Source organism: Chiloscyllium plagiosum, unplaced genomic scaffold (assembly GCF_037043375.1).
Source record: "Chiloscyllium plagiosum isolate Xiang-an unplaced genomic scaffold, Cpla_swu_hap1 HiC_scaffold_8, whole genome shotgun sequence".
Taxonomy (NCBI): Eukaryota; Metazoa; Chordata; class Chondrichthyes; order Orectolobiformes; family Hemiscylliidae; genus Chiloscyllium; species Chiloscyllium plagiosum.
Genome location: NW_028270146.1, coordinates 82,167,811 through 82,192,297, shown reverse-complemented (window position 1 = coordinate 82,192,297; position 24,487 = coordinate 82,167,811). Strand labels below are relative to the sequence as shown.

Below are 24,487 nucleotides of genomic sequence, written 5' to 3'. Positions count from 1 at the left end.
TAAATGTGGAGGGATCCTCTGCTAAGGAGAGGTTTAGTAGATCGACTCTATACTCCTTGGAGTTCAGAAGAAAGAGGGAGAACCTCATTGAATCATACAATATCTTTAGGGGTGTTAATAGGATCGACACAGTAAGGTTGTTTCCCCTTGTGGGCGAGTATAGGATTAGAAGGCATAACCTCAGAGTAAGGGGTTGCCCAGTTAGGACAGAAGTGAGGAGGAATTTCTTCTGAGTGTTTGTAGAGTTCTTCACCACAGAAAACCGTAGAGGCTCAGTCATTAAGTATTTCAAGGCTGAGATAGGCAGATTGTTAATCAGTAAGGGAAGCAGAAGTTCTAGGGAAAAGGTAGGAAAGTAATTTGAAGATTATCAGATCAGCCATACCAAGCAGGATTGATGGATCAAATGGCCAACTTCTGGCTCCTACATTTTATGATCTTATAGAGATGGGTTGGTACCTGGGACTTCGATGTTGTGGCTATTACGGAGACATGGCTAGAACAGGGACAGGATTGGCTGTTGCAGGTTCCAGGATTTAAATGTTTTAGTAGGGTCAGAGGTGGGGGTAAAAGAGGGGGAGGTGTGGCATTGCTTGTCAAAGATAGTATTACAGTGGTGGAAAGGACGATGGATGAGGACTTGCCATCTGAGGTAGTTTGGGCTGAGGTTAGGAATAGGAAAGGTGAGGTCACCCTGTTAGGAGTCTTTTACAGGCCTCCTAATAGTCCTAGAATCATTGAAGAAAGGATAGGGAAGGTGATTCAGGAGATGAGTGACAGTAATAGGGTGGTTGTTATGGGGGACTTTAACTTTCCTGATATTGATTGGGAAAGCTATAGCTCAAGTTCGTTAGATGGGTCAGTGTTTGTTCAATGTGTGCAGGAGAGTTTCCTGACACAATATGTAGACAGGCCAACAAGAGGTGAGGCCATACTGGATTTGGTTCTGGGTAACGAACCAGGCCAGGTGTTAGAATTAGAGGTAGGTGAGCACTTTGGGGATAGTGACCATAATTCGGTGATTTTTACTCTCATGATGGAGAGGGATAAGTGTGTACTACAGGGCAAGAGTTATAGCTGGGGTCAGGGAAATTATGATGCGGTGAGGCATGACTTAGGATGTGTGGCTTGGAAAAGTAGACTCCAAGGCAAGAGTGTAAATGATATGTGGAGCTTGTTCAAGGAGCAACTATTGAGTGTCCTTGATAATTATGTACCTGTCAGGCAGGGAGGAAAGGGTCGTGCGAGGGAGCCGTGGTTTAATAAGGAATTGGAATCCCTTGTTAAATGGAAGAAAGCGGCCTATCTCAAGATGAGACGTGAAGGTTCAATTGGGGCGATTGAGAGTTATAGGGTAGCCAGGAAGGACCTGAAGAGAGAGCTAAGAGCAGCAAGGAGGGGACATGAAAGGTCCTTAGTCGGTAGGATTAGGGAAAACCCTAAGGCTTTCTATAGGTATGTTAGGAATAAAAGAATGACTAGGGTAGGAATAGGTCCAGTCAAGGATAGTAGTGGGAAGTTGCGTGTGGAGGCGGAAGAGATTGGGGAGACACTGAATGAATACTTTTCTTCAGTATTTACTCAGGAACAGGGCATTGTCGTCGATGTGAATACTGAGTCACAAATAAGTAGAATGGATGGCTTTGAGGTATGTAGAGAAGAGGTGTTGGAAATCCTGGAAAAGGTGAAAATAGATAAGTCCCCTGGGCCTGATGGCATTTATCCTAGGATTCTCTGGGAAGCAAGGGAGGAGATTGCAGAGCCATTGGCCTTGATTTTTATGTCCTCTTTGTCTACAGGAGTAGTGCCAGAAGACTGGAGGATAGCAAATGTGGTTCCCTTGTTCAAAAAGGGGAGTAGGGATAACCCTAGTAACTATAGGCCGGTGAGTCTCACTTCTGTTGTGGGCAAAGTCTTAGAGAGAATTGTAAGGGATAGGATTTATGCACATCTGGATAGGAATAATGTGATCAAGGATAGTCAGCATGGTTTTGTGAAGGGCAGGTCGTGCCTCACAAACCTTATTGAATTCTTTGAAAAGGTGACGAAGGAGGTTGATGAGGGGAAAGCGGTAGATGTGGTATATATGGATTTTAGTAAGGCGTTTGATAAGGTTCCCCATGGTAGGCTACTGCAGAAAATACGGAGATATGGCATTGAGGGTGAGTTGGAGGTTTGGATTAGGAATTGGCTGGATGGAAGAAGACAGAGGGTAGTAGTTGATGGCAAAGTTTCTTCATGGAGTGCCGTCACTAGCGGTGTTCCGCAAGGATCTGTTTTGGGACCATTGCTGTTTGTCATTTTTATAAATGACCTGGAAGAGGGGTTAGAAGGTTGGGTGAGCAAGTTTGCGGATGATACGAAAGTCGGAGGAGTTGTTGACAGTGAGGAAGGATGTGGCAGGTTACAGCAGGATATAGAGAAGCTGCAGAGCTAGGCAGAAAGGTGGCAAATGGAATTCAATGTAGCTAAGTGTGAGGTGATTCACTTTGGGAAGAATAACAAAAAGATGGGGTACTGGGCTAATGGTCGGATACTTGGTAGTGTGGATGAGCAGAAGGATCTTGGTGTCCATGTACACAGATCTCTGAAAGTTGCCACCCAGGTAAATAGTGCGGTGAGGAAGGCATATGGTGTACTGGCTTTTATTGGTAGAGGAATTGAGTTCCAGAGTCCTGAGGTCATGATGCAGTTGTATAAGACTCTGGTGCGGCCGCATCTGGAATATTGTGTGCAGTTTTGGTCGCCATACTATAGGAAGGATGTGGAGGCACTGGAACGGGTGCAGAGGAGGTTTACCAGGATGTTGCCTGGTATGGAAGGAAGATCGTATGAGGAAAGACTGAGACACTTGGGGCTGTTTTCATTAGAGAAAAGAAGGTTTAGGGGTGACTTGATTGAGGTGTACAAGATGATTAGGGGGTTAGATAGGGTTGACAGTGTGAACCTTTTCCCGCGTATGGAGTCGGGTATTACAAGGGGGCATAGCTTTAAATTAAGGGGGGGTAGATATAGGACTGAAGTTAGGGGTAGGTTCTTCACTCAGCGAGTCGTAAGTTCATGGAATGCCCTGCCAGTAGCAGTGGTGGACTCTCCCTCTTTATGGGCATTTAAGCGGGCATTGGATAGGTATATGGAGGATAGTGGGTTAGTATAGGTTAGGTGGGCTTGGATCGGCGCAACATCGAGGGCCAAAGGGCCTGTACTGCGCTGTATTCTTCTATGTTCTATGTTCTATGTAACTGTTGTGGGCAAGTCTAACATTGCTCATCTCCAGTTGCCATTGAACTGAGCAGTTTACTAGGTCATCACAGAGGGAAGTTAAGTGCCAACTATATTGATCTGAGCTTGGAGTCACAAGTAGACTGGACTAGATAAGGATGTTACATTTCCTTCCTTAAAGGAGAAAAGTGACCCATGGAGGTTTTTGTTATAATGTATTCATGGTTAGCATTATTGCCAGCAGTTTTGTATTCCAGATTTATTAAGCAAATTGAAATTTCACCAGATGACCCCCAGGGTCGGCATGGTGGCTCAGTGGTTAGTATTGTTGCCTCACAGCAGGTATGATTCCAGTCTCGGGTGTCTGTCTGTCTGAGTGGAGTTTGCATGTTGTCCACATGTCTCCATGAGTTTCCATTGGCTGCTTCAGTTTCCTCCCAGTCTTAAGATGTGCAGGTTAGATGGATTTGCCATGCTAAAAATTGCCCTGTGGTGTCCAGGGATATGTAGACAGTTGGGTTAGCCATGGTAGACATGGGGTTACAGGGATATGGTTGGGGGACGGGGGAGCTAGTTCTAGGTGGGATGCTTTTCAGAGGATCAGTGCAGACTGAATGGGCTGAGGGCCTCCTTCCACACTACGGTGATTCTGTTACTTGGTTGGATATGAACACCTCCAACCGTAACAAAGACAGAACGCCCTTGGTGCTCACCTTCCACCCTACCAACCTTCGCATAAACCAAATCATCCACCGACATTTCTGCCACTTCCAAAAAGACCCTACCACCAGGGATATATTTCCCTCCCCACCTCTTTCCGCCTTCCGCAAAGACCGTTCCCTCCGTGACTACCTGGTCAGGTCCACGCCCCCCCCCCACAATCCACCCTCCCATCCTGGCACCTTCCCCTGCCACCGCAGGAATTGTAAAACCTGCACCCACACCACCTCCCTCACCTCCATCCAAGGCCCTAAAGGAGTCTTCCACATCCATCAAAGTTTTACCTGCGCATCCACCAATATAATTTATTGTATCTGTTTCTCCTGATGCGGTCCCCTCTACATTGGGGAGACTGGACGCCTCCTAGCAGAGTGCTTTAGGGAACATCTCCGGGACACCCGCACCAATCAACCACACCGCTCTGTGGCCCAACATTTCAACTCCCCCCTCCCACTCTGCTGAGGACATGGAGTTCCTGGGCCTCCTTCACCGCCGCTCCCTCACCACCAGACGCCTGGAGGAAGAGCACCTCATCTTCTGCCTCGGAACACTTCAACTCCAGGGCATCAATGTGGACTTCAACAGTTTCCTCATTTCCCCTTCCCCCCCACCTCACCCCAGTTCCAAACTTCCAACTCAGCACTGTCCCCATGACTTGTCCTACCTGCCTATCTTCTTTTCCACCTATCCACTCCACCCTCCTCCCTGACCTATCACCTTCATCCCCTCCCCCACTCACCTATTGTACTCTATGCTACTTTCTCCCCACCCCCATCCTCCTCTCACTTATCTCTCCACGCTTCAGGCTCTCTGCCTTTATTCCTGATGAAGGGCTTTTGCCCGAAACGTCGATTTTACTGCTCCTCGGATGCTGCCTGAACTGCTGTGCTCTTCCAGCACCACTAATCCAGAATCTGGATATGAACACCAATGAGCTCAGGGCTGTTTCTTGGTCTTCAGGGTAGCTAGTCCAGTGACATTGTTACTCACACTTTTGAACAATAGCTTTCAGAATTAACATTAAATTCCATCAATTCTCATAGCAACAAGTCGCATTAGAACAACTGATTATTTCATAGCATCCAATTTATTAAAAGCTTGTTGGTTAATTTAGAAAAAATGCCTGCATTTCTTTTACACTTCTTGAAATCATGCCCTTCTAGAGTAGATGTAGGAAACAGTTATGGAATCTTTGTAAAACAAACTCCATTCACGAGTTAATGGGTATTGTATAAAAAAGCAATTCACTGTTTGTGATTCCTAAATTCTTCCTCCATTTGTAATGTGCAGCTGCTGCCACATTTGAAGATTTCCAGATTCGACCACACGCCTTGTTTGTCCATTCGTACAGAGCTCCTGCATTCTGTGATCACTGTGGAGAGATGCTGTGGGGATTAGTGCGGCAGGGACTCAAATGTGAAGGTAAGTTCAACTTTAAGATATTCAATGCCAGACAAAACAGAAGTAATGTGGAGTCAGTATCATGCATTTATTCAACAACTTGCTGTCTATGTTCCATCGCCATCACAAATCAATGTCTAACACTGTACTGTCTATATCCCAGAGATTCTCTCTCTTTTGTTTTGATTATGGGTAAGTGGTCTTGTCTCCCCCTCAGCCTTGTGTCCTGTTTGCTTAGCTTGGCCTTGTCTTGCTGTGGGCATATTTTACAGCCTGATCTCCCAGCTTGCTCCATTTGGCCTTGTTTTGTCCCAAACTTGCTGCCTGGTCTCAACTTATCACAGACTCAGTTTCCCTTGGCCTTGGTCTCTTGGTGATGTGTTGCCCTGGCCTCATCTCCTGCCTTCTATTCTTACCTTTATGGTCCAGGTCTGGCCCTCTCTTCACTGCTAGCTCTGCCCCTGGGTCCTTTCTTCCCTCCTGAAATGGAATTAAGGACCTGTACTCCATTTAGTATGGAAGTCAGTGAGTGCAGGTAATCCTGGGAGTCAAACAACCTCTGGCACTATTTGAAGCCTGGTCAATCTTAACAGTATCGTAACATATTATATTTTTATTTTATATTTTTAAATTTATTTTACTTTGTTGTTTATTACTATCTTAATGGTTTTTCATCTGTCAAGGAAGCCCCTACAGAACTTGCCTCCATTTTACCATTGATTACAATGGGAATCAGTTCTTCACTTGAAGTCTTTTTTTAAAATTGTGAATTTTAGGGATATAGTTAAGTAAAGAAGCTCTGTATTTCATGGTCCTTTTCGATGATAATATATTTTTCTTTCAATACCAATTATGTTGAAGCCTTTATTAGTTGTTAAGGTTTCATTTTTCCACAAAGACTGTCTTTTCCATTGATATTGCATGGAGTTTGGGTGAGTGGCTATAGGGGTTAAATAGGGGACATAAAGATGGCACAGGTAATCTAAGGAGGCATGGATGGTTCATTTCAAGCAGGGGAGGATCTGAGAGGGCATCAGCTGACCTGGTAACATGGCGAGGAACGTGAATAGTGAGGTGCCATTGTTCTTTAAGCTGTTGGAATTTTGATCATTTATTTGAGAATTGAGCCAGCCCAGCTCTCTCCTACAGTTCACAGACAGCACTGCTCACTCAAACCTGGTATGAAGAGGCTGGTAGATGTATAGTTTATGTGAAACAAACGTGCACAGGCTGGGTTTTCCCAAATCCAGAGAAAGGTTCAGCTCCAAAGCTGTGCATGTTTGCTTCTCGCAAATCATACACCTACTTGTTTGTATCTCCAAACAGTACTCGAAGGTGGAGACACAACATTGCATTAATAGTTGCTCTCTTAAACTCCATCTTAATAGAAGATAACATTCTGTTTGTTTTAATTACCTGCAATGTCTGCATGCTAACGTTTTGGGATTCTTATATACATTGTCCTTACTTGCTATGTCATATTTTACTAATGGTGGATCAGTATGTCAACAGACAAAAGTGCTTCTCAAATAGTAAAGGCAGCTCAAAGGGCTGAATAGCCTAAGTCTACTCTGCGTATAAATTCATATGAAATATGAATATAATAGGCAAAACTGATATCGATATTTTATCATTGCATATCATTAGTGAATCAGTTGATTCAATCAGTTTTTCAAAAACTTTGGAAACTTTCTGTGCAACATTTTTCCTCAATTGTTGTAACCTGGAGAAAATAGATATTTAACAGAATAACACAATCAGCAGTTACATATTTTGCTGTTCAATGATTACGTTTATTCATTGAAAATTGCATTTGTAAATTTCTAATGGCTTTGTTAAACTTTACTCAAAAGTCATAGCCTTTCCTAAAAGCATGGAATTAGACTTCATATTTTTGTCAAGTTGTGACTATTGTTGGAACTTATATCCTGTTTGAGCATGTACATGATGTACAATTCCCTGGGCTAACAACTAATTAGCTCTAACAGATGCAATGCTTCACTTCACTCTCATATCTGATTGCTTTTCCATTTTTTTCAAAGTAGAGAACAGTTTCAAATGCTGTGTTCAGATAGTTTATGAAGTGTTTATGTTGAAAGGCTGTTTTTTGCAAGAGAGAGAGAGAAAACAGTGGTCCACTTCAAACATGACAATCTGTTCAGATTATTCAGCAGTCTCACCTTTTAACATTTTAAAATACACCGGAATAAACTAGGTCATCGAGTTCGTCCCATTCTGGCATAGTATTGTTGATATGCTGCTTATTTCTCCCATTGGATACTGTTTCAGAGGGACAATGGGATGTAGAGGCTGGATGGGGGATGGGAGGAAGGGGTTACTGATGCTGGGGATGGAGGGGAAAATAACTTGGGGCTTGAAGAGAAGAGAGAGTGACTGAGAAAAGCCCAGAGCCATAATTTCCCTGATGAGTGGGAGCTACACTGAGAAGGAAGCAGCCAGAAAATGGTTGAGGGTGTTCAGAACTAATAAGGTAAGCGTAATAGTTGATAGTAATATGTACCTGTATAGATTCTTGTTAGGCAGGGGAGTGAACGGCGGATTCAAATAGTAAACAGATCGGCCATGATCATATTGATTGGTGAAACAGGCTTGAGGGGCAGAATTGTTTACCTTTGCTCCTGTTTTGTATGTTTGTACATGTGACGAAACTCACTAACTATGTTCATTTTGTTTTGTGCTCAGTATTAAGTACACTCTGTTCTAAACGTTGCTAGGTGGCACTATTAAATTCTGCCGAGCAAGAGGGAGGGACAGAGTGGAAGATCCTCACAAGATTATGCAGAGTAATTCAGGCTCACTGAACAAGAGTTTATGGGAGACAGACAATGATTGATGATCATCGTTGGGTGAAGAAGAGACAGTCGAATTCATGTCAGAAGTGCTGATTTTTGCCTGTATTGCAGGGAAGGCAACTGATCTCTATATATTCTGTGCAGGAGACCCAGTGAGAAGATTTTAGAGCATTTGGATATCTTTGTCTTGTTAGAATTCAGGCCAAGTTCCAGGAGTTAATTGATAACTAGGTGTTTCAGTCAGGGCTTTGAAAATGTCCTGAAAATTATGGTGCCTCACAGAAACTGGATGCCACTAATCAGCCCAGAGAGCTGAGAATAGGGGGGGTAGGTGTTTGGAAAAGCTCAGGAGTAATGTCTGCTTAAGCAACCGAGAAACACTCGAGTATAGGGAAAGCAGCTTAGTGAAGTTAGCTATCAGCAACAACGGCAGTTATGCTCGTGAATAAGTACAGGAGTCGAGGGGGACATAGACCTGGTTCAGAGAGTAATCGACTAAAACAGTCCATGAGCTATTGAGGCAGTCCATGATGGAGCAGCTACTGAGAGAGAGTCTTAAACTCAGATCAGCGGAATTGAAAAATTGCAAACTTGTGAAGTTTGTTGAGATTTGATGAGGAACTGGATCGTAAACGTTTGAGGAAAAACTCTTAGAATCTGGCCTGAATGCATCTGCTATTTGATGTGCAACTGCGTGTGTTCAACTGTAGTGTATTATCCATATTTACCACAAGTTCATTCTGGGTATTGGAAATTAATTGTAGATGTATTGTAGATTGTATGTTGTTCTAAATTGTACTGTAAAGTGCCATTGTTTGTGAATTTATATTCTCATAGCAAGTCCGCCAGATCTCATCTTTTGCCTACTTTAAAAATAAAAGTTATTGGCCCCTATGCAGGCTGTAATATACAGTTGGTGGTCTTGTTGGGATCATAACCCAACTTGGTGGCTCATCTGGGATCACAGCAAAGTTGCTAGTTTATCCTGGAATCATAACGCACCCCAGACTATGCTAGATCAGATTTTAAAATCCGAAAGCACTGCGGATACTGTAAATCAGGAACAAAAACAGAAATTACTGGAAAAGCTCAGCAGGTCTGGCAGCATCTGTGAAGAGAACTCACAGTTGATGTTTGGGTCAGATCAGGTACTGTTTGATTATATTTCAAACAGCACTTTGAACCAGGTACAGTAAAAGTTCTTAAAATATCTTCTGATTTAACCTGCAAGCATTTATCATCATCCAGACCTGGACACTTTCAGTTATGAAGGTGTGAGTTCTGAATCTGAGTAATTCTTCATAGATCGAAGAACTGGAAAAACTTAAAATAGTTGCCTGGTAGCACTCTGTGATAGCGCACATAGAGAAAGTCTCATGCTTCCAACTAAAATATTTCACAAACGTGTAAGACCTTAATGCCTTATTTCCAGTAGGACAACTGATCTACCCATGTGGATGTTTCGATAATCCCTGAATCAGAAATGGTATTCTTAAGAAGAACTAATAACTTTTCACAATGTTGCCTGCATTCTGCAATAGGTCAAGATTTGACAAGTTTATTTTTGAACAAACTCACAACATTCCCTTGAAACGTTAAAATAGTTTGCTGTGGTTATGTCAAGTTTTCAATTTCACTCATGTAAACTATTAAAGAATTACATTTTTTATAAAAGGGCTGAAGTATTGCTTCCTCCAAATGATTAAGTAGGCTGGATTTATTTGCAAGTGTTGACTGTATTGTTCCTTCTAAATACTGATTGAATTTATTTTAAGAAAGCAGGAACCACTGTTTTGATAGTCATTATTTGGCAAAACACTGAGGGGCTTATTTTGGTAAAAGGGTAAAAACTAACATGAAACAGAGGATATGCTAATAAGACAAACCAGTTTGAAAATGTATGTTTGGCGTGCAAATTTGGAGCTAAATGATTGTCATGATTTAAGTATAAGAACATAAGGCTATACAAAATAGGAGCAGGAATAGAAAGTCAGGCCCCTCAAGCCTGCTCCACCATTCTATAAGATCATGGCGGATTTTCTTGTGGATTCAGCTCCATTTACCCATCTGTTCACCATAACCCTTAATTCTTTTACTGTTCAAAAATCTAGCTTCGCCGTAAAAACATTTGACAAGGCAACTTCAACTGCTTCACTGGGCAGAGAATTCCCCAACCCTTTGGATTCAGCAAGGTGCCACGCAAAAGGCTGCTGAATAAGATAAAGATGCAAGGTATTGCAGGCAATTTATTAGCATGGATCAAGGATTGGTTAGCTAACAGGAAGCAAAACTTGGGGATAAATGAGTGCTTTCCTGGTTGGCAATCAGTGACTGAATTCCAATGTGTTTCATCCCAGTCTACTCAGTTTCTCCTCATAAGCCAAACCCCTCAATTCTGGAATCAATCTAGTGAACCTCCTCTGCATCCCCTCCAGTGCCAGTACATCCTTTCTCAAGTAAGGACACCAAAACACCAGTCAGTACTGTAGAATGACCTTCCTGTTCAGGGTGCTGGTGAGGCTACACCTGGAGTACTGTGTACAGTTTTAGTGTCCTTTTATATCAGCTTCAACATCATTTCCACTAATGTTGAGGCATGACTGTAATGTAACAGGATGGTTCAGGAACAGAGGGAGACCATGCATTTGTTCTCTGGTACAGCAGTGGAGGTCATTGTTCAAGAGGTCCAGAAGAGGAAGAATGCCCCATATATACAGTGGTAAAGGTGTTCCTGTTACCTTCCTGTTCTTTGTAACAGTTGGAATTACTCAGCCTTTATTTCATTTTTTCATGGGATATGTGTATCACTTACTGATCCACCTTTTACTCCCTACTTCTAGTTACTTTTGAGACATTGGTGGTGAGTTGCTGCTTCAACCATTGCAATCCTTTTAGTAAATGTAGATCCACAATATTGTTTGGGGGAAGACTTCCAGGATTTTGACCCAGTAATCCTGAAGGAATGGCAATATATTTCCAAGTCAGGCTGGTAAGTGGCATGAACTGAACTTGCAATTGGCATGTCCCCATGTATCTGCTGTCCTTGTCATTCTAGGTGTTAGTGGTTATGGATCTGGAAGATGTTATCTAAGGAACCTTGGTGAACTTCTGCACCGTGTTTTGTAAACGGTATACACTACTCAAAGTTTGTGAGAAGATTTGTAGCTTGGGTGCTCGTTGTTGTGGTTCTGTTCACCGAGCTGGGAATTTGTGTTGCAGACGTTTCGTCCCCTGTATAGGTGACATTCTCAGTGCTTGGGAGCCTCCTGTGAAGCGCTTCTGTGATGTTTCCTCCAGCATTTATAGTGGTTTGAATCTGCCGCTTCCGGTTGTCAGTTCCAGCTGTCCACTGCACTACTGCCACTAATTATCAATGACAGAAAGAATAAGTCTGTGGATGTGGTACCAGTCTAGTGAGGCGCTTCAAGCTTCTTGACTCTTGTTAGACCTGCATCACACTCCTGACCTGCGCCTTGGACATGATGTACAGGCTTTGGGGGAGATTATTCACTGCAGGGTGCCTAGCCAATGACCTGCTCTTGCAGCCACAGTGTTTATGTGCTGAGTTCAGTTTGGTTTCTGGTCAATGAAGTCTCCAGGGTGTTGAAAATAGGGATTCAGTGATGGTAATGCCACTGAATATCAAGAGGTGACATTTAGATTTTCTCTTGTTGGAGATAGTCATTGTCTGACACTTGTTGTGATCTATATATTACTGGCCACTTGACAGTCCAAACCTGGATATTGTTCATATCTTGGACATGGACTACTTCAGTATCTGAGGAGTTGCAAATGGTATTGAACATTATGGAATCATCAGCAAACATCGCCATTTCTGACTTTGTGATCGTGAGAAGATCAGTGAAGAAGCAGTTGAATATGGCTGGGCACTAGGACACTACCCTATGGAACCCCTGTAGAGATGTCCTGGAGCTGACCTCCAGCAAACAACCACCTTCCTTTTCAGTGAAAATGGCCGTAACCAGTGGAGCATTTTCCCCTGTGTCCTGTTTTGCTACAGCTCCTTGTTGCCACATTCGGTCAAATGTAGCCTGATGTCACTGTCACTTCCCGTCAGAACTCAGCTTTCTTGCCCATGTGTGAACTAAGGCTGTAATGAGGTCAGGAGCTGAGTGACCCTGGCTGAACTCAAAGTGGGTTTCATTAAGCAAGTTATTGCCTGCCCTGCTGTCCTCCCATTCCTCCTCCAAACCAAGGAGGTCCCTAAGATGTTGATGTCCAGCCACTCCCTCTCCCTTGGTAACTCCTGAGATTGAAACAAATAGCATTCACTTCTTACATTGCAGAAAACAGCCCTTTAGCTCACGGTGTATATTGCTGATCATCAAGCAACTCTTTATTCTAATTGCATTTCCCAGCATTTGGCCCATAGCCTTGGCATTTCAAGTACTCATCTGAACAGTTTTTAATGCCTTGAAGATTTCTTCCTCTATCACCCTTTCAGGTAGTGAGTAAGGTGAAAGGTAGTTTCTCCCAAACTACCCTTTCTACACTTTCTACACCACAATCAGGTCCCTCCTCCGCTTTCTGTGTTGTAAGGCAAACAACATCAATCTATCTAGTCTCTCTTTGCAGCATCCCCTTTGGAATTGTACCCCCTATTTTATTTGTGTGTCCATGTTCTTCACACCAAAATAAATCACCTCACATCTCTCTGTATTGAACTTCATCTGCCACCTGGCCATCCTCTCATTCCAACTAGCCAAAGTCTTTTTGAAGTTCTACATTGTTCTCCTCAGTTTACAATGCTCCCAATGTTTTTTGTATCATCCACAAACTTTGCAATTGACCCCACTCCATGATCTAGATTTTGTTGCAGCACAGTGGCTCAATGGTTAGCACTGCTATCTCACAGCACCAGGGACCCGGGTTTGATTCCAGCCTTGGGCGACTGTGTCTGTGTGGAGTCTGCATACTCTCCGTGTCTGTGTTGGTTTCCTCCCACAATCCAAAGATGTGCAGATTAGGTGGATTGGCCATGCTAAATTGTCCATGGTGTCCAAGGGTGTGCAAGCAAGATGGGTTAGCCATGGGAAATGCAGGGTTATAAGGGATGACTGATGGGATGATGTTCGGGGGGAAGGGGAAGATCAATGTATGCTTGATGGACAAAATGGCCTGCTTCACAATGATTCTGTGAGATTTATTTATATGTATGACCAAAAGCAAGGGTCCCAATACTGTCCTCCAGGGATCTTCAATATCTTCTAGACAAAAAGGTTAATTGGCTCTCTGCTTCCTCAGCCAATTCAGTATCCACATTGGTAGCTATCGCTTTTATTCCATGAACTATAATTTTCCCCACACGTCTGTAGTGTAGCACTACATTAAATGCCTTTTAGAAGTCCACATATGCCAATTTTATTCCAAGTAATTGTTTCTGGAAGTTTCCCCACCAATGATGTTAAACTGATTGGTCTGTCATTGTTGGGCTTAACCTTAAAGCATTTCTTGAACAAGCATTTAAAATCTGAGATTCACCAGTCCTCTGGCACCTACCTTGAGTCTTGGGAAGATTGAAGACTGAAAGAGCCAGTATTTCTTCAATTTCCACTTTCACTTTCTCCAATATCCTGGGATGCATCTCAACCAGTCCTGGAACCATTTCAACTTTGAGTACCACAGTCTATCCAACATTTCCTTTTTATCAATTTTAAACCCTTCAAGAGACAGAATTTCCTCTTCTGTCACCATGGTCTGGGCTGCATCTACCTCCTTGGTAAAGAAAGATGAAGAGAGTTAATACTTCAGACATGCCCAGTCCAAGTATCTAAGCTCAATGGTATATATGCAAAAAACTTTTCCAGTTTAAAGAGAAAGCCAAATAATGCTTCCAAAATGTTACCCACTACCTAAAATCACAAACTTTCCACATTTCTATCATCCAACTGCACAGCCCTAAGATTTACAGGATGGCATGGGTGGGGGTGGGGGGAATTCCACCCCTCCGTCCTCAAACCCCACCCTTCCAACCGCAACAAGGACAGAACTCCCCTGGTCCTCACCTTTCACCCTACCAACCTTCACATAAACCACATCATCAGCCAACATTTCCGCCACCTATAAACGGACCCCACCATCAGGGATATATTTCCCTCCCCACCTGGTCAAGTCCACATCCCTCCCAGAACAATCCACCCTCCACTCCTGGCACCTTCCCCTGCCTTCACAGGAATTGCAAAACCTGCACCCACACCTTCCCCCTCCCCTCCACCCAAGGCCCTAAAGGAGACTTGGAGAAAGTGAGGACTGCAGATGCTGGTGATCAGAGCTGAAAAATGTGTTGCTGGAAAAGTGCAGCAGGTCAGACAGCATCCAAGGAGCAGGAGAATTGACGTTTCGGGCATTCCTGAAGAAGGGCTTATGCCTGACACGTCGATTCTCCTGCTCCTTGGATGCTGCCTGACCTGCTGCGCTTTTCCAGCAACACATTTTTCAGCCCGAAAGGAGCCTTCCACATCCATCAAAGTTTCACCTGCACATCCACCAATGTCATTTATTGTATCCGTTGCTCCCGATGCGGTCTCTTTTACATTGGGGAGATTGGATGCCTCCTCGCAGTACCCTTTAGGGAACATCTCCGGGACACCCGCACCAATCAACCCCACCACCCCATGGCCAAACATTTTAATGTTGGGGGCAAGGGTAAATGTAGGGGAATGGGTCTGGGGGGGTTGCACTTCGGCGGGTCAGTGTGGACTTGTTGGGCCGAAGAGCCGGTTTCCACACTGTAAGTAATCTAATCTAATCTAATCTAACTCCCCCTCCCACTCTGCCGAGGACATGCAGGTCCTAGGCATCCTCCACCATCACTCCCTCACCATCTGACGCCTGGAGAAAGAACGCCTCATATTCTACCTCGGAATGCTTCAACTCCAGGGCATCAATGTGGACTTCATCAATTTCCTCATTTCCCCTCCCCCCACCTTACCCCAATTCCAATCTGCCAGCACAGCACCATCCTCATGACCTGTCCTACCTGCCAATCTCCCTTCCCATCTATCCGCTCCACCCTCCTCTCCGACCTCTCACCTTCATCCCCACCCCTTTGCACCTATTGTACTCTATGCTACACCCCTCACATTTATCTTTCCACCCCAGAGGGTCCCTGCCTCATTCCTGATGAAGGGCTTTTTCCCAAAACGTTGATGTTCCTGCTCCTCGGATGCTGCCTGGCCTGCCGTGCTTTTCCAACACCACTCTAATCTTGACTCCAATCATGACTTGTAGAGACCTGGAAACAAAGAAAGAGGAAGAATATAGGAGTCCAACCAAATAGAACAGCATCCAATGGTCATGCTGTCAGGTGAGAAAGCCTATGGCTATGGTCACTTCTGGGCACAGGGAGGGAGAGAACAAGATATGGTGGGGTACAGTCAGAGATTGTCATGAGGATTAGGATATCTGAAGAACATGGATCAATATTTGCAGGCGGGGGGAGGGGCGGGGGGGGGGGGGGGTGGGGGGCGGGCGGTTGCGGTGGTGTCGCCTGCAGGTTGAATTGTAGTCTGCTGAAAATTGGATAGCAGGAAATCGGATAAAACTCAAAATATGTCCCAAGGATTGTGATGTGCAGTTCAACCCTATCTATTCTGATGCAGGCAGAAGACCAATGTTGGACTGCTCGGGAATTTAATTGGTGGTAGCCCATGGGCCAATGCTTAATGCTCTGTCAAGAAACTAAATGGGTCAACATTCCAACTCTGTCAAGAGGCTATACCGTCTTCAGAGGGCTACCTTCATTTAACTTAAAGTCAGCCTGAGTCTCTTAAAGGGAGAGTGCATTCTGACTGAAAGAATATCTTCTTAAATCAGTTCCAAAATATTCTAAGCAGAGGGATTAGTAAAACCAGAGCAACCTACTGACAATATGTTCCAAAGTCCTTATATGCAGTGTTATAGGTGGACAACCTCTATAGTCTGAGAAGGTAGTGGGAGAGGATGACAATCTCCACCATTGCAATCACTGAGAACCTGAACTGGGGCAAGAAGAGATTTAATGGGACCTCACATAGGGAGTCACAGTCAGTGAATATATCCTCAAATGTGTCCTTGTAAAAAAAATCAGCCTCATACTGAGCTCCGTTCATCAATCTCCACTTACCCACCAACAATCTTTATCAAGCACAAATCATCTACTAACAGCATAGCCTCATCTCATGATCACACATGTACAACATGCACGCATCTCACAGTTTATAGGTACTGCCATTCGTGAGCCAGGTGGTCAGAGGTTACATCATGTTTCTCAGTAACCACCTTCTGGTTCGACATAGTGCCACTAATATTGAGAAAATAGTGCACTGGTACAGGTTAAAAGCATCATGATTGCTATCCGTGAGATAGGACATTCAATCACCTGATATGCTGAGCATGGTCACACACTAACTGCATCTTCATAAAATGAAAAGCTTTGTGGTTATAATCTATTGTGGCCATAATGCTCACTCACGTTCGTGCTCTTTGATGATACCCTGCACTATGGGGAGCTCCCTATTCTGGTGAACCATGTGTACACTTTTCCCTCTTTGCTCTGTTCAGAGGGAACACAATAAATTCCCCTTTCCTGATATAGTGAGAATCTGTCTCCTCTCTGGGTCAGCAGTGGTGGCGAGGAGGGAGATGTTACAGATATCATCCATTTCAACCTGGGAGGATCCCAATAGTTCAGAGCTGCAGTCACGTTGACAACCTCAGGCAGTACCATCCTTGCCCTGCTCTGAGGCTTAAGGTTTGTCTACGAGAGATTGAACACTTTTCCTGCATACCTCCTTTGTAAATTAGATGCTCACAGCAGGGTAAGAGAAAAGCTTCCAGAGGACCTTGTGAGAATGAGGCTTTGTTAAAGATCTCTCCTCTGCTCTGTTCTCTCTCAAAGCAGCATGTCCCCTTCTGTTTTGCCTCTGCACAACCTTCCACTCGTGTTGCATCCCAAGGTGAATGGTAACTACATGGACTGATCAGAACCCTTCAAGTCTAAACTGAGGCTTTCCTCACAGCCTGCCTCCCTCCCTATTGATCTCTTAAAATAAAGGGCACTTCTACGAACCAAGACAAAGAAGCTGAAATTGATCAGTGACTAAGTTGAAAGTGGTTGGCCATCTGTTGAAATAGGAGAAAGTGAGGACTGCAGATGCTGGAGATCAGAGCTGAAAATGTGTTGCTGGAAAAGCGCAGCAGGTCAGGCAGCATCCAAGGAACAGGAGAATTGACATTTTGGGCATGACGTTTTGGGGATTCCTGAAGAAGGGCTCATGTCTGAAACGTCGATTCTCCTGCTCCTTGGATGCTGCTTGACCTGCTGCGCTTTTCCAGCAACACATTTTCAGCATCTGTTGAAATAGTGCTGTGTAGGAGTTTCCTGAAGAAGGGCTTGTGCCTGAAACGTCGATTCTCCTGCTCCTCTGATGCTGCCTGGCCTGCTGCGCTTTTCCAGCACCACATTTTTCAACTCTGGTCTCCAGCATCTGCAGTCCTCACTTTCTCCCAGTGTAGGAGATTCCCTGCTGTTGGACACCTATTTGAGTGTTCCCTATGGCAAGACTTTAGCTGAAGTGTTGAAGTCAACAAAGGGGAGGAGCCCTGGCACAAATCAGCTTTACTCCATGAGGAATGCCATTGCCAGCCTCCCTGAAAATCTTGTGTCATGCTCCTAAAGGCCACCTTGATGGTGTCAGAAAAATGCTCACACCTTGTGTGAGTCAGACCATGCAACTTAGACCCCATTTTGCCAAACCTTCAGACACAACAGACGCTATAAAGTATCTGGTCCACAACTCCGAACCTACCTCTTGAATCATCTTGGGGATCTGTGGGACCAAAATGTCACCCAAATACAACCCCAGCCCCCTCCCCTTCACTCATTCACACTTACACGCACTTCTTACAAATGTGTGTCCAAACACTTGGGAAAAGAATAGTGAAAGCATGCCATTAGCATCTAGTGGCAAATGATCAATACTACGTGATCTCGCCCCTAATTATTTTATATTAATGATTGCAGAAAAACCTAGATCAAGTGTGAACAAAATTCACTAAGTAGAATTCTTTTCTCAAGGTTTTAATCTCTGTAATTTTAAGTTCACTCTCCTTTAGCCAGTTGGGGAATGTGGAGTGTTTACAGTCAGCCTTAATGCTTTTCTCCAAAAATCTGCATTTTGGGTGAAGCAAGTATCAACTGTACATAGCATACAGTACTCTACTGAACTAATTCCTCTGCAGAAAGCATAAACTGGTCAAAGAATTATTACTTTTGCTAATAAATGGCTGCAGTAGGAATCCCAAAGAGGTCAATGCATTTTGATGACAAGAAGGCTTAGCAGGTTCTATGATCACTGGCTAAGTTCAGACAGTAAGATTGCAGAGTAACATTTATTGGGTGCCAGTGTTGATGGTTGTTTTGTTAAGGCTGACAATAGCTGTTTAAAACTTCCCCCAAGCAAAGTCTGTCCCTAATCTGATAATACTGATGAAGTTAACAGGATGAGTACTGCATGTCGAAATCTTTATGTGGCTAAACTTTTGTTTTAAGTGACAACATGTTCAGGCAAGTGAACCATTTCCTTTTGTAACCATGAGTGCGGACAAACCAATGGTTTATTTACAGGATTTTGCAGATCCTCAAATCATTTCACACGTATGGTGATGAACATCTTCAATAGATCATCTATTATGGAGTCTTCCTTCATACCAATGTTGCTGCCAGCTATATTTATTTAAATTTTGTTGCAGCATTAATTTCTTTTAGATTATTACATTAAATCACACAATTTTCTAATGAAAAGACTTGTGAAATTGGAATTTTTTTTGAGTTTTTTTGTTGTTCAGTGCTGGAAATGACATTGCAAGGTGTTTTTATACTAACATGAACTAACCATATGCACCAAAAGATGGAGTCCTTTCACTTTGTTTTCAAGTGGATGCAAGGAGCCAAGAACTAGTTGTCAATAAATAAAAGTCATTGAGTCAAAGCCCCTTGAAAATTGGGCTCCCATATCTACAATATGTGCTGTTCCTTGGATGTCGAACAAATTCTGAGTATCTGGCAGATTTTCTGTAATAGGCACATTTCCTCATTTCAGATAGAAGCTGCTTCTATTATATTCTTAAATATCAACTCTATTCAGATGGAAGCTGGTGAAATTGTTTTCAAACAAAATCTAGAATAATGGTGTCCATGTTATCATTTTTAATTGTCATAAATGCCCATCAGAAGAAAATGAGGACAGCAGATGCTGCAGATTAGAGTCAAAAAGTATGGCACTGGAAAAGCACAGCAGGTCAGGCAGCAGCTGAGGGGCAGGAGAGTTGACGCTTTGGGCAAAAGCTCTTCCTCAGGAATGTACGGGGCTGTGGGAATGGGGGTGTTGGGGAAGGGAGCTGAGAGATAAATAGGAGAGGGTAGGGCTGGGAGAAAGATAACTTGGAAAGTGATGGGTAGGTACAGATGGGGGGTGATGGTGATAGGTCAGAGCGAAGGGTGGAGCCGATAGGTGGGAAGAAATATGGACAGGTTGGACAGTTCAAGAGGGTGGTGCTGAGTTGGAGGGTTGAATCTGGGATAAGGTGGTGGGAGGGGAGATTAGGAAACTGGTGAGATCAACATTGATGCCATGTGGTTGGACTGTCCCAAGACAGAAGAAGAGGCGTTCTTCCTCCAGGCATTGGGTGGCTAGGATTTGGCAGTGGAGGAGGCCCAGGACTTGGTAGATTGGGAGAGGGAGTTGACGTGGTTGGCCACATGGCAGTGGGTTGTTTGGTGCCTGTGTCCTAGAGATGCTCTCTGAAACATTTCACGAGTTGGCATCCTATCTCCCCAATGTAGAACAACGGACACAATAGATGATGTGTTTGGATGTGCAGGAAAATCTCAGCAACTTTAATGTCCTTTGTGGATGGAAATGTCCTTTACTTGGTCTGTCCTTCATATGACTCCAGACCCACAGCCATGTTGTTGATTGTAAATTGCCTTTTGAAAAGGTCTAGCCAGCCAAGACAATAAACACTAGCACAGCCAGTGATACCCAGATCCCATGAACAAATTAAAATCAATAACTTTACAGTAACCAATATGCATTATTATTCATTAAGTTAATATTAGGGCAAATTATGTAGTTATTTGAGAAGAAAGTAATTTGAAGGCTATAGGTAATGAATTGTATATTCCAATTTGAACTCTTAAGCCAAAGAAATGGAGCAAACTCATCTTTTTGCCATTCCTGTACAGTCATGCACTCCTTCTCTAAATGTGACTTCAGCAAGAACACTACAATTATACTTGTTTTGTGTTTTATTTAACTAAATTGCTTTCAGTTGATTTTCAAATTAACATTAAACCATAGCAAACAAGAAATCAAATCTCCTACTTGCATAAAAATAGGAAAAATTGGGAGATAATAGAAAACACCCTGTTGCCTCTCAACAACATGACAGTCCTGGATTTATTTTTGTATTGTGTTAAATTAAATTGATTTTAGCAAGATTAATAATTGTGAACAAATTCTGAATTTAGTAAAAAAAAAATTGGAGTACACACCTTGCAGATTTGAATCTGATATGTTACCTGTTATTTTCGGATCTGTGTCTGCTGCAGATTGGTTTTCACTAAAATTCTGTAACTGCATGACTGGAAATAAAGCTCACATTGTCCTGTATTAACCTCTATCTGGCATGTTTGTGTCCACTCACTTAGTTTATCCATGCCCCTTTACAAATTCCTTTAATTCTTATCATGTGTTCTTATCATGTGTTGATGTATTTATGCATCAACAGATACATAAATGCCCCCCTCCTCAAATTCATTAAATAGAAAATAAATAATCTAGGTCCTCAAATCCCTAATTATGTCTTTTCAACCTGAAAAACACCCATTAATTCTGACTCTCTGCCTTCACTATTTTAACCAATCCTCAATCCTTACTAATACATTACCCCAATGCAGGGAGCTCCAGTCTTATGAAGTAATCTTTTATATGGCACCTCATCAAATGCCTTATGGAATTTTAAAATGTTACATCTATCAGTTCTCCTTTTTTCTTGTTATATCCTTGTTATATCCTTCAAAATTAATCAACCTGATTTTGCTTTCACAGAAGCATGTTAACTCTGTTTGATTGTGTTGGGTTTTTCTAAATGTCCTGCTATTTCTTATTTAACAATAAACCCTGACCATGACAGATGTTCAGCTAACTCGCCTATAATTTCCTGCTTTCTGTCTCCCTCCTTCTTCAACAAGAGCGTCACGTTAATGCGTTGTCCAATCTGATGGACTTCACCGAGAATACATCTAAATATTTTGAAAACTCATTAACAAAGATCCAGGGAGTGAATGGGAAAGCGTCGAGTCTGAACATTCAACAGGGCACAAAGACATCGTGAAGAATGGGGAATCATTGTTCACCCCATGGAGAGCTTGCCACTCTCTTACAAGGGCACAAAGCTGAAACATTGCCATTTTTGTCCAACACTCACCTATACAACAATAATACAAAATGAGTGTCATTGCATATGGAATGGGCAGAGTAAGTTTCTGTTTTCTCTTCAGAAGCAGAGTATGATTCTTTGCAAGTGGGATTGTGCTAGTGGTACTTTATTAGACAAGCATCCACTAATTTTATAATACTTCCATCTGCACCCATTGGCCTCCTGTAATGTCGAATACATAAAACTATGCAAATGCAGCCTTCATAGTCTCATCTGGGTTTGTCATTTCTTCTTGTACCTGCTACTGTATGATAAATGCTTCTGGAATGTTACACTTACACAGTGAACTGTAAGTTTGCAAGGACATAGTTTATGATGTCCAAGGGAAACTATTTTTATCAGCATCATTATTATGTTGAATATATGCCTGAATTTCGCTTCCCTAATGTTGCATTAGCATTTTAGATTTATGTCTTTTCAACTTGAAAAAACACCCATTAATCCTGACTGTGTCTGCCTTCTATGTCTTACCAACCCTCAATCTATACTAATTATTACCCAATGCAGGGAGAATAAAGTCTAGCTAAAGTCACATAGCTCTGAGCTCCATATTGAAACAAGACATTGGCCTCCTAGCAAAGCTTTCAAAATATATTGTGTCAGGGCATAGCATGTCACTTTATTTTGATTGCTATGAGGGATCAGGAATACCATTCCCAATGTGCTACTCAGTTCTGGTATTCCCCACTGATTACCGGCTCATGTATCTGACATGGAACCTGCACTTGGAAGATTCCTTGTGGTCTTGTTGGACATGCAATGTCAGTGTTGAGGGAGATAACAGTTACAATGATATCAGCAAGAACAGCAATCTGCTGTACAGCCTCCAGAGGGAGAAGTAGCAGTCAGTGAGACAGACCAGCACCATCGTATGGTGCTGAGGATAGTTATCTGTAAGACATCTGTCTGCACATGATACCAAATGTTGTGTATTACAGTGCCCCATGATAGGCAACAGATTGAGAGCAAGCCTGAGGCACATCATTTCCACCCATCTATCAGAAGTTAAGTTTCAAACAAAATCCACATCATGGTAGCAGCTATTACCATTTTTAAAAAAGACTTCAAGACTTTTTTTTAAGATTCCCTACAGTGTGGAAACAGGCCCTTCAGCCCAACAAGTCCACGCTGACACTCCGAAGAGCAACCCACCCAGACCCATTCCCCTACTTTAGTAACATTAGTTTCTGTGAGTACAGGTAGCTGTAAAGGTCTCTGGATAGGGCATTGATGGGGAAAAATACAGAGCTAATTTCCTTTTGTATATCATGTAACTTATTTCGAGATGACAGAAATTTTGTATCATGTCTTAAAAGTAGAGGCGATGAAGTTACAAGTAGAATGAAAACAATAGGCCAAAGACCTGGACTGAAGGTACACTGCTACCTCTCTGTCTCTCGTTTAAAAATAAGAAACACAAAAATATACTGATCCTTTTTTTAAAATTAGTTAAAGGTCTCAAAAGTACAGTTCAAAGTCACCCTAGAAGAAATGAAGCTTAAAGAATGTAAAGAAGAAAAAGCAATTTTCTACACTAAGAAGACATTCTCTTGTCTGAACCTCAGTAGGTTTCATCATTTTCATTGTCCAAGTCAGTAAGGGAATAAAAACAAGCCTGTGTGACATTATTATTATTCCTTGGGTGCAAACAAAATATAGAGGTAGAAACCTGCTGCTGCAAGCCTGCAGTTCGCTAACTACAAATCTGCAATTCTTAATGCAATGGTTTTAAAGATATCAAGTGCAAAGAAAAAGCCATTTGTGAGGGACCAAGACCAGTGGAATAGCAATTTAAATTTACACAGAAATAAAACATTTACACAGGATGGCATGGCTGAGGATGATACAATGCAAAGTTTTTAAGGCTGAATCATAGTTAGCATAACAGTCATGATGATTGGACATCTAATGATGCCCTTATGGAATTATTACTGTGGCATTGATATCCACATTCCTACTTTACAGAACAAGCGACCAATGATCCCAATAAAAGAGCTCAAAATACCTTGCTTGTTATTGGCAAGGGCGGGCTTCACAAAATTAAATCAACTAGTCTTTCTACAGATGATCAGAAAGATCCAGAAAATATCAATGGTCAGGACAAGAAAAGAATAAGCTTCAAGATTAACAGACTGTAACTCATGTCATACAGGTGCAACCCCGAGAACCTATTGAGCAGTTTGTCAGAAGATGTATCAGCATAGGACATGAGTATAAAGTTTCCGAAAGGAACTGTCAAGAGATGCTCATTGACTTTGTCATTGCCTGTACACCAATTAAAGCTTTTAGGAAGGAATGTTTGAGCAAGAAAAGGGGTCAAACCATTGATTTAATGGAGAATAGATGCAAGTATGAAACCATAGTGGCAGTAGTAAGTAAACATCAACTACATGCTTTAGATGCAGCCAACTTCTAAACCAACACTATGACTGCAATGTGCACCAAACCAACAGAATATGTAACTAATGCAGTTTGTAACATCTGCCAACATTGATTTCTTTTTCATCTGTAAAGCCAATGGTACGCAGGGCCATTGAGCACATATGGTCAGGAAATTTGTTTCCAAATCCAAGCCAAACTCTAGAACAAAACACAGATGACCATCAAGTCAGTACATCAACATAATATTGCCAGCAAGGGAAGCGTTAAGAATGTATACAAACATAAATATGTTAATGAATTTTAGAGATAGCTATGTGAAAATAAAGTTTCAAAAGATGACCAAGCTTCCCATTTTGGTAACCTCACTCACCATATCAACTCTATAAGGTGATCAGAAGCTTTTTAGGTATTTTTGTTTGGTATATTTATTGGTATCATGTGAACTG

General features: G+C 42.5%; 1 protein-coding gene across 5 annotated transcripts in view; it reads left to right on the top strand.

Annotated features, from left to right (window-relative positions):
* The window catches only part of prkd1 (protein kinase D1), a 334,526-nt gene that overhangs the window by 215,483 nt on the left and 94,556 nt on the right, over positions 1–24,487 (top strand). For all 5 annotated transcript variants that reach the window (XM_087990032.1, XM_043698044.2, XM_043698045.2 and 2 more), the window contains one exon: positions 5,233–5,364. In XM_087990032.1, coding sequence (XP_087846158.1) covers positions 5,233–5,364 — 132 coding nt within the window. The remainder of the gene's footprint in view (positions 1–5,232; positions 5,365–24,487) is intronic.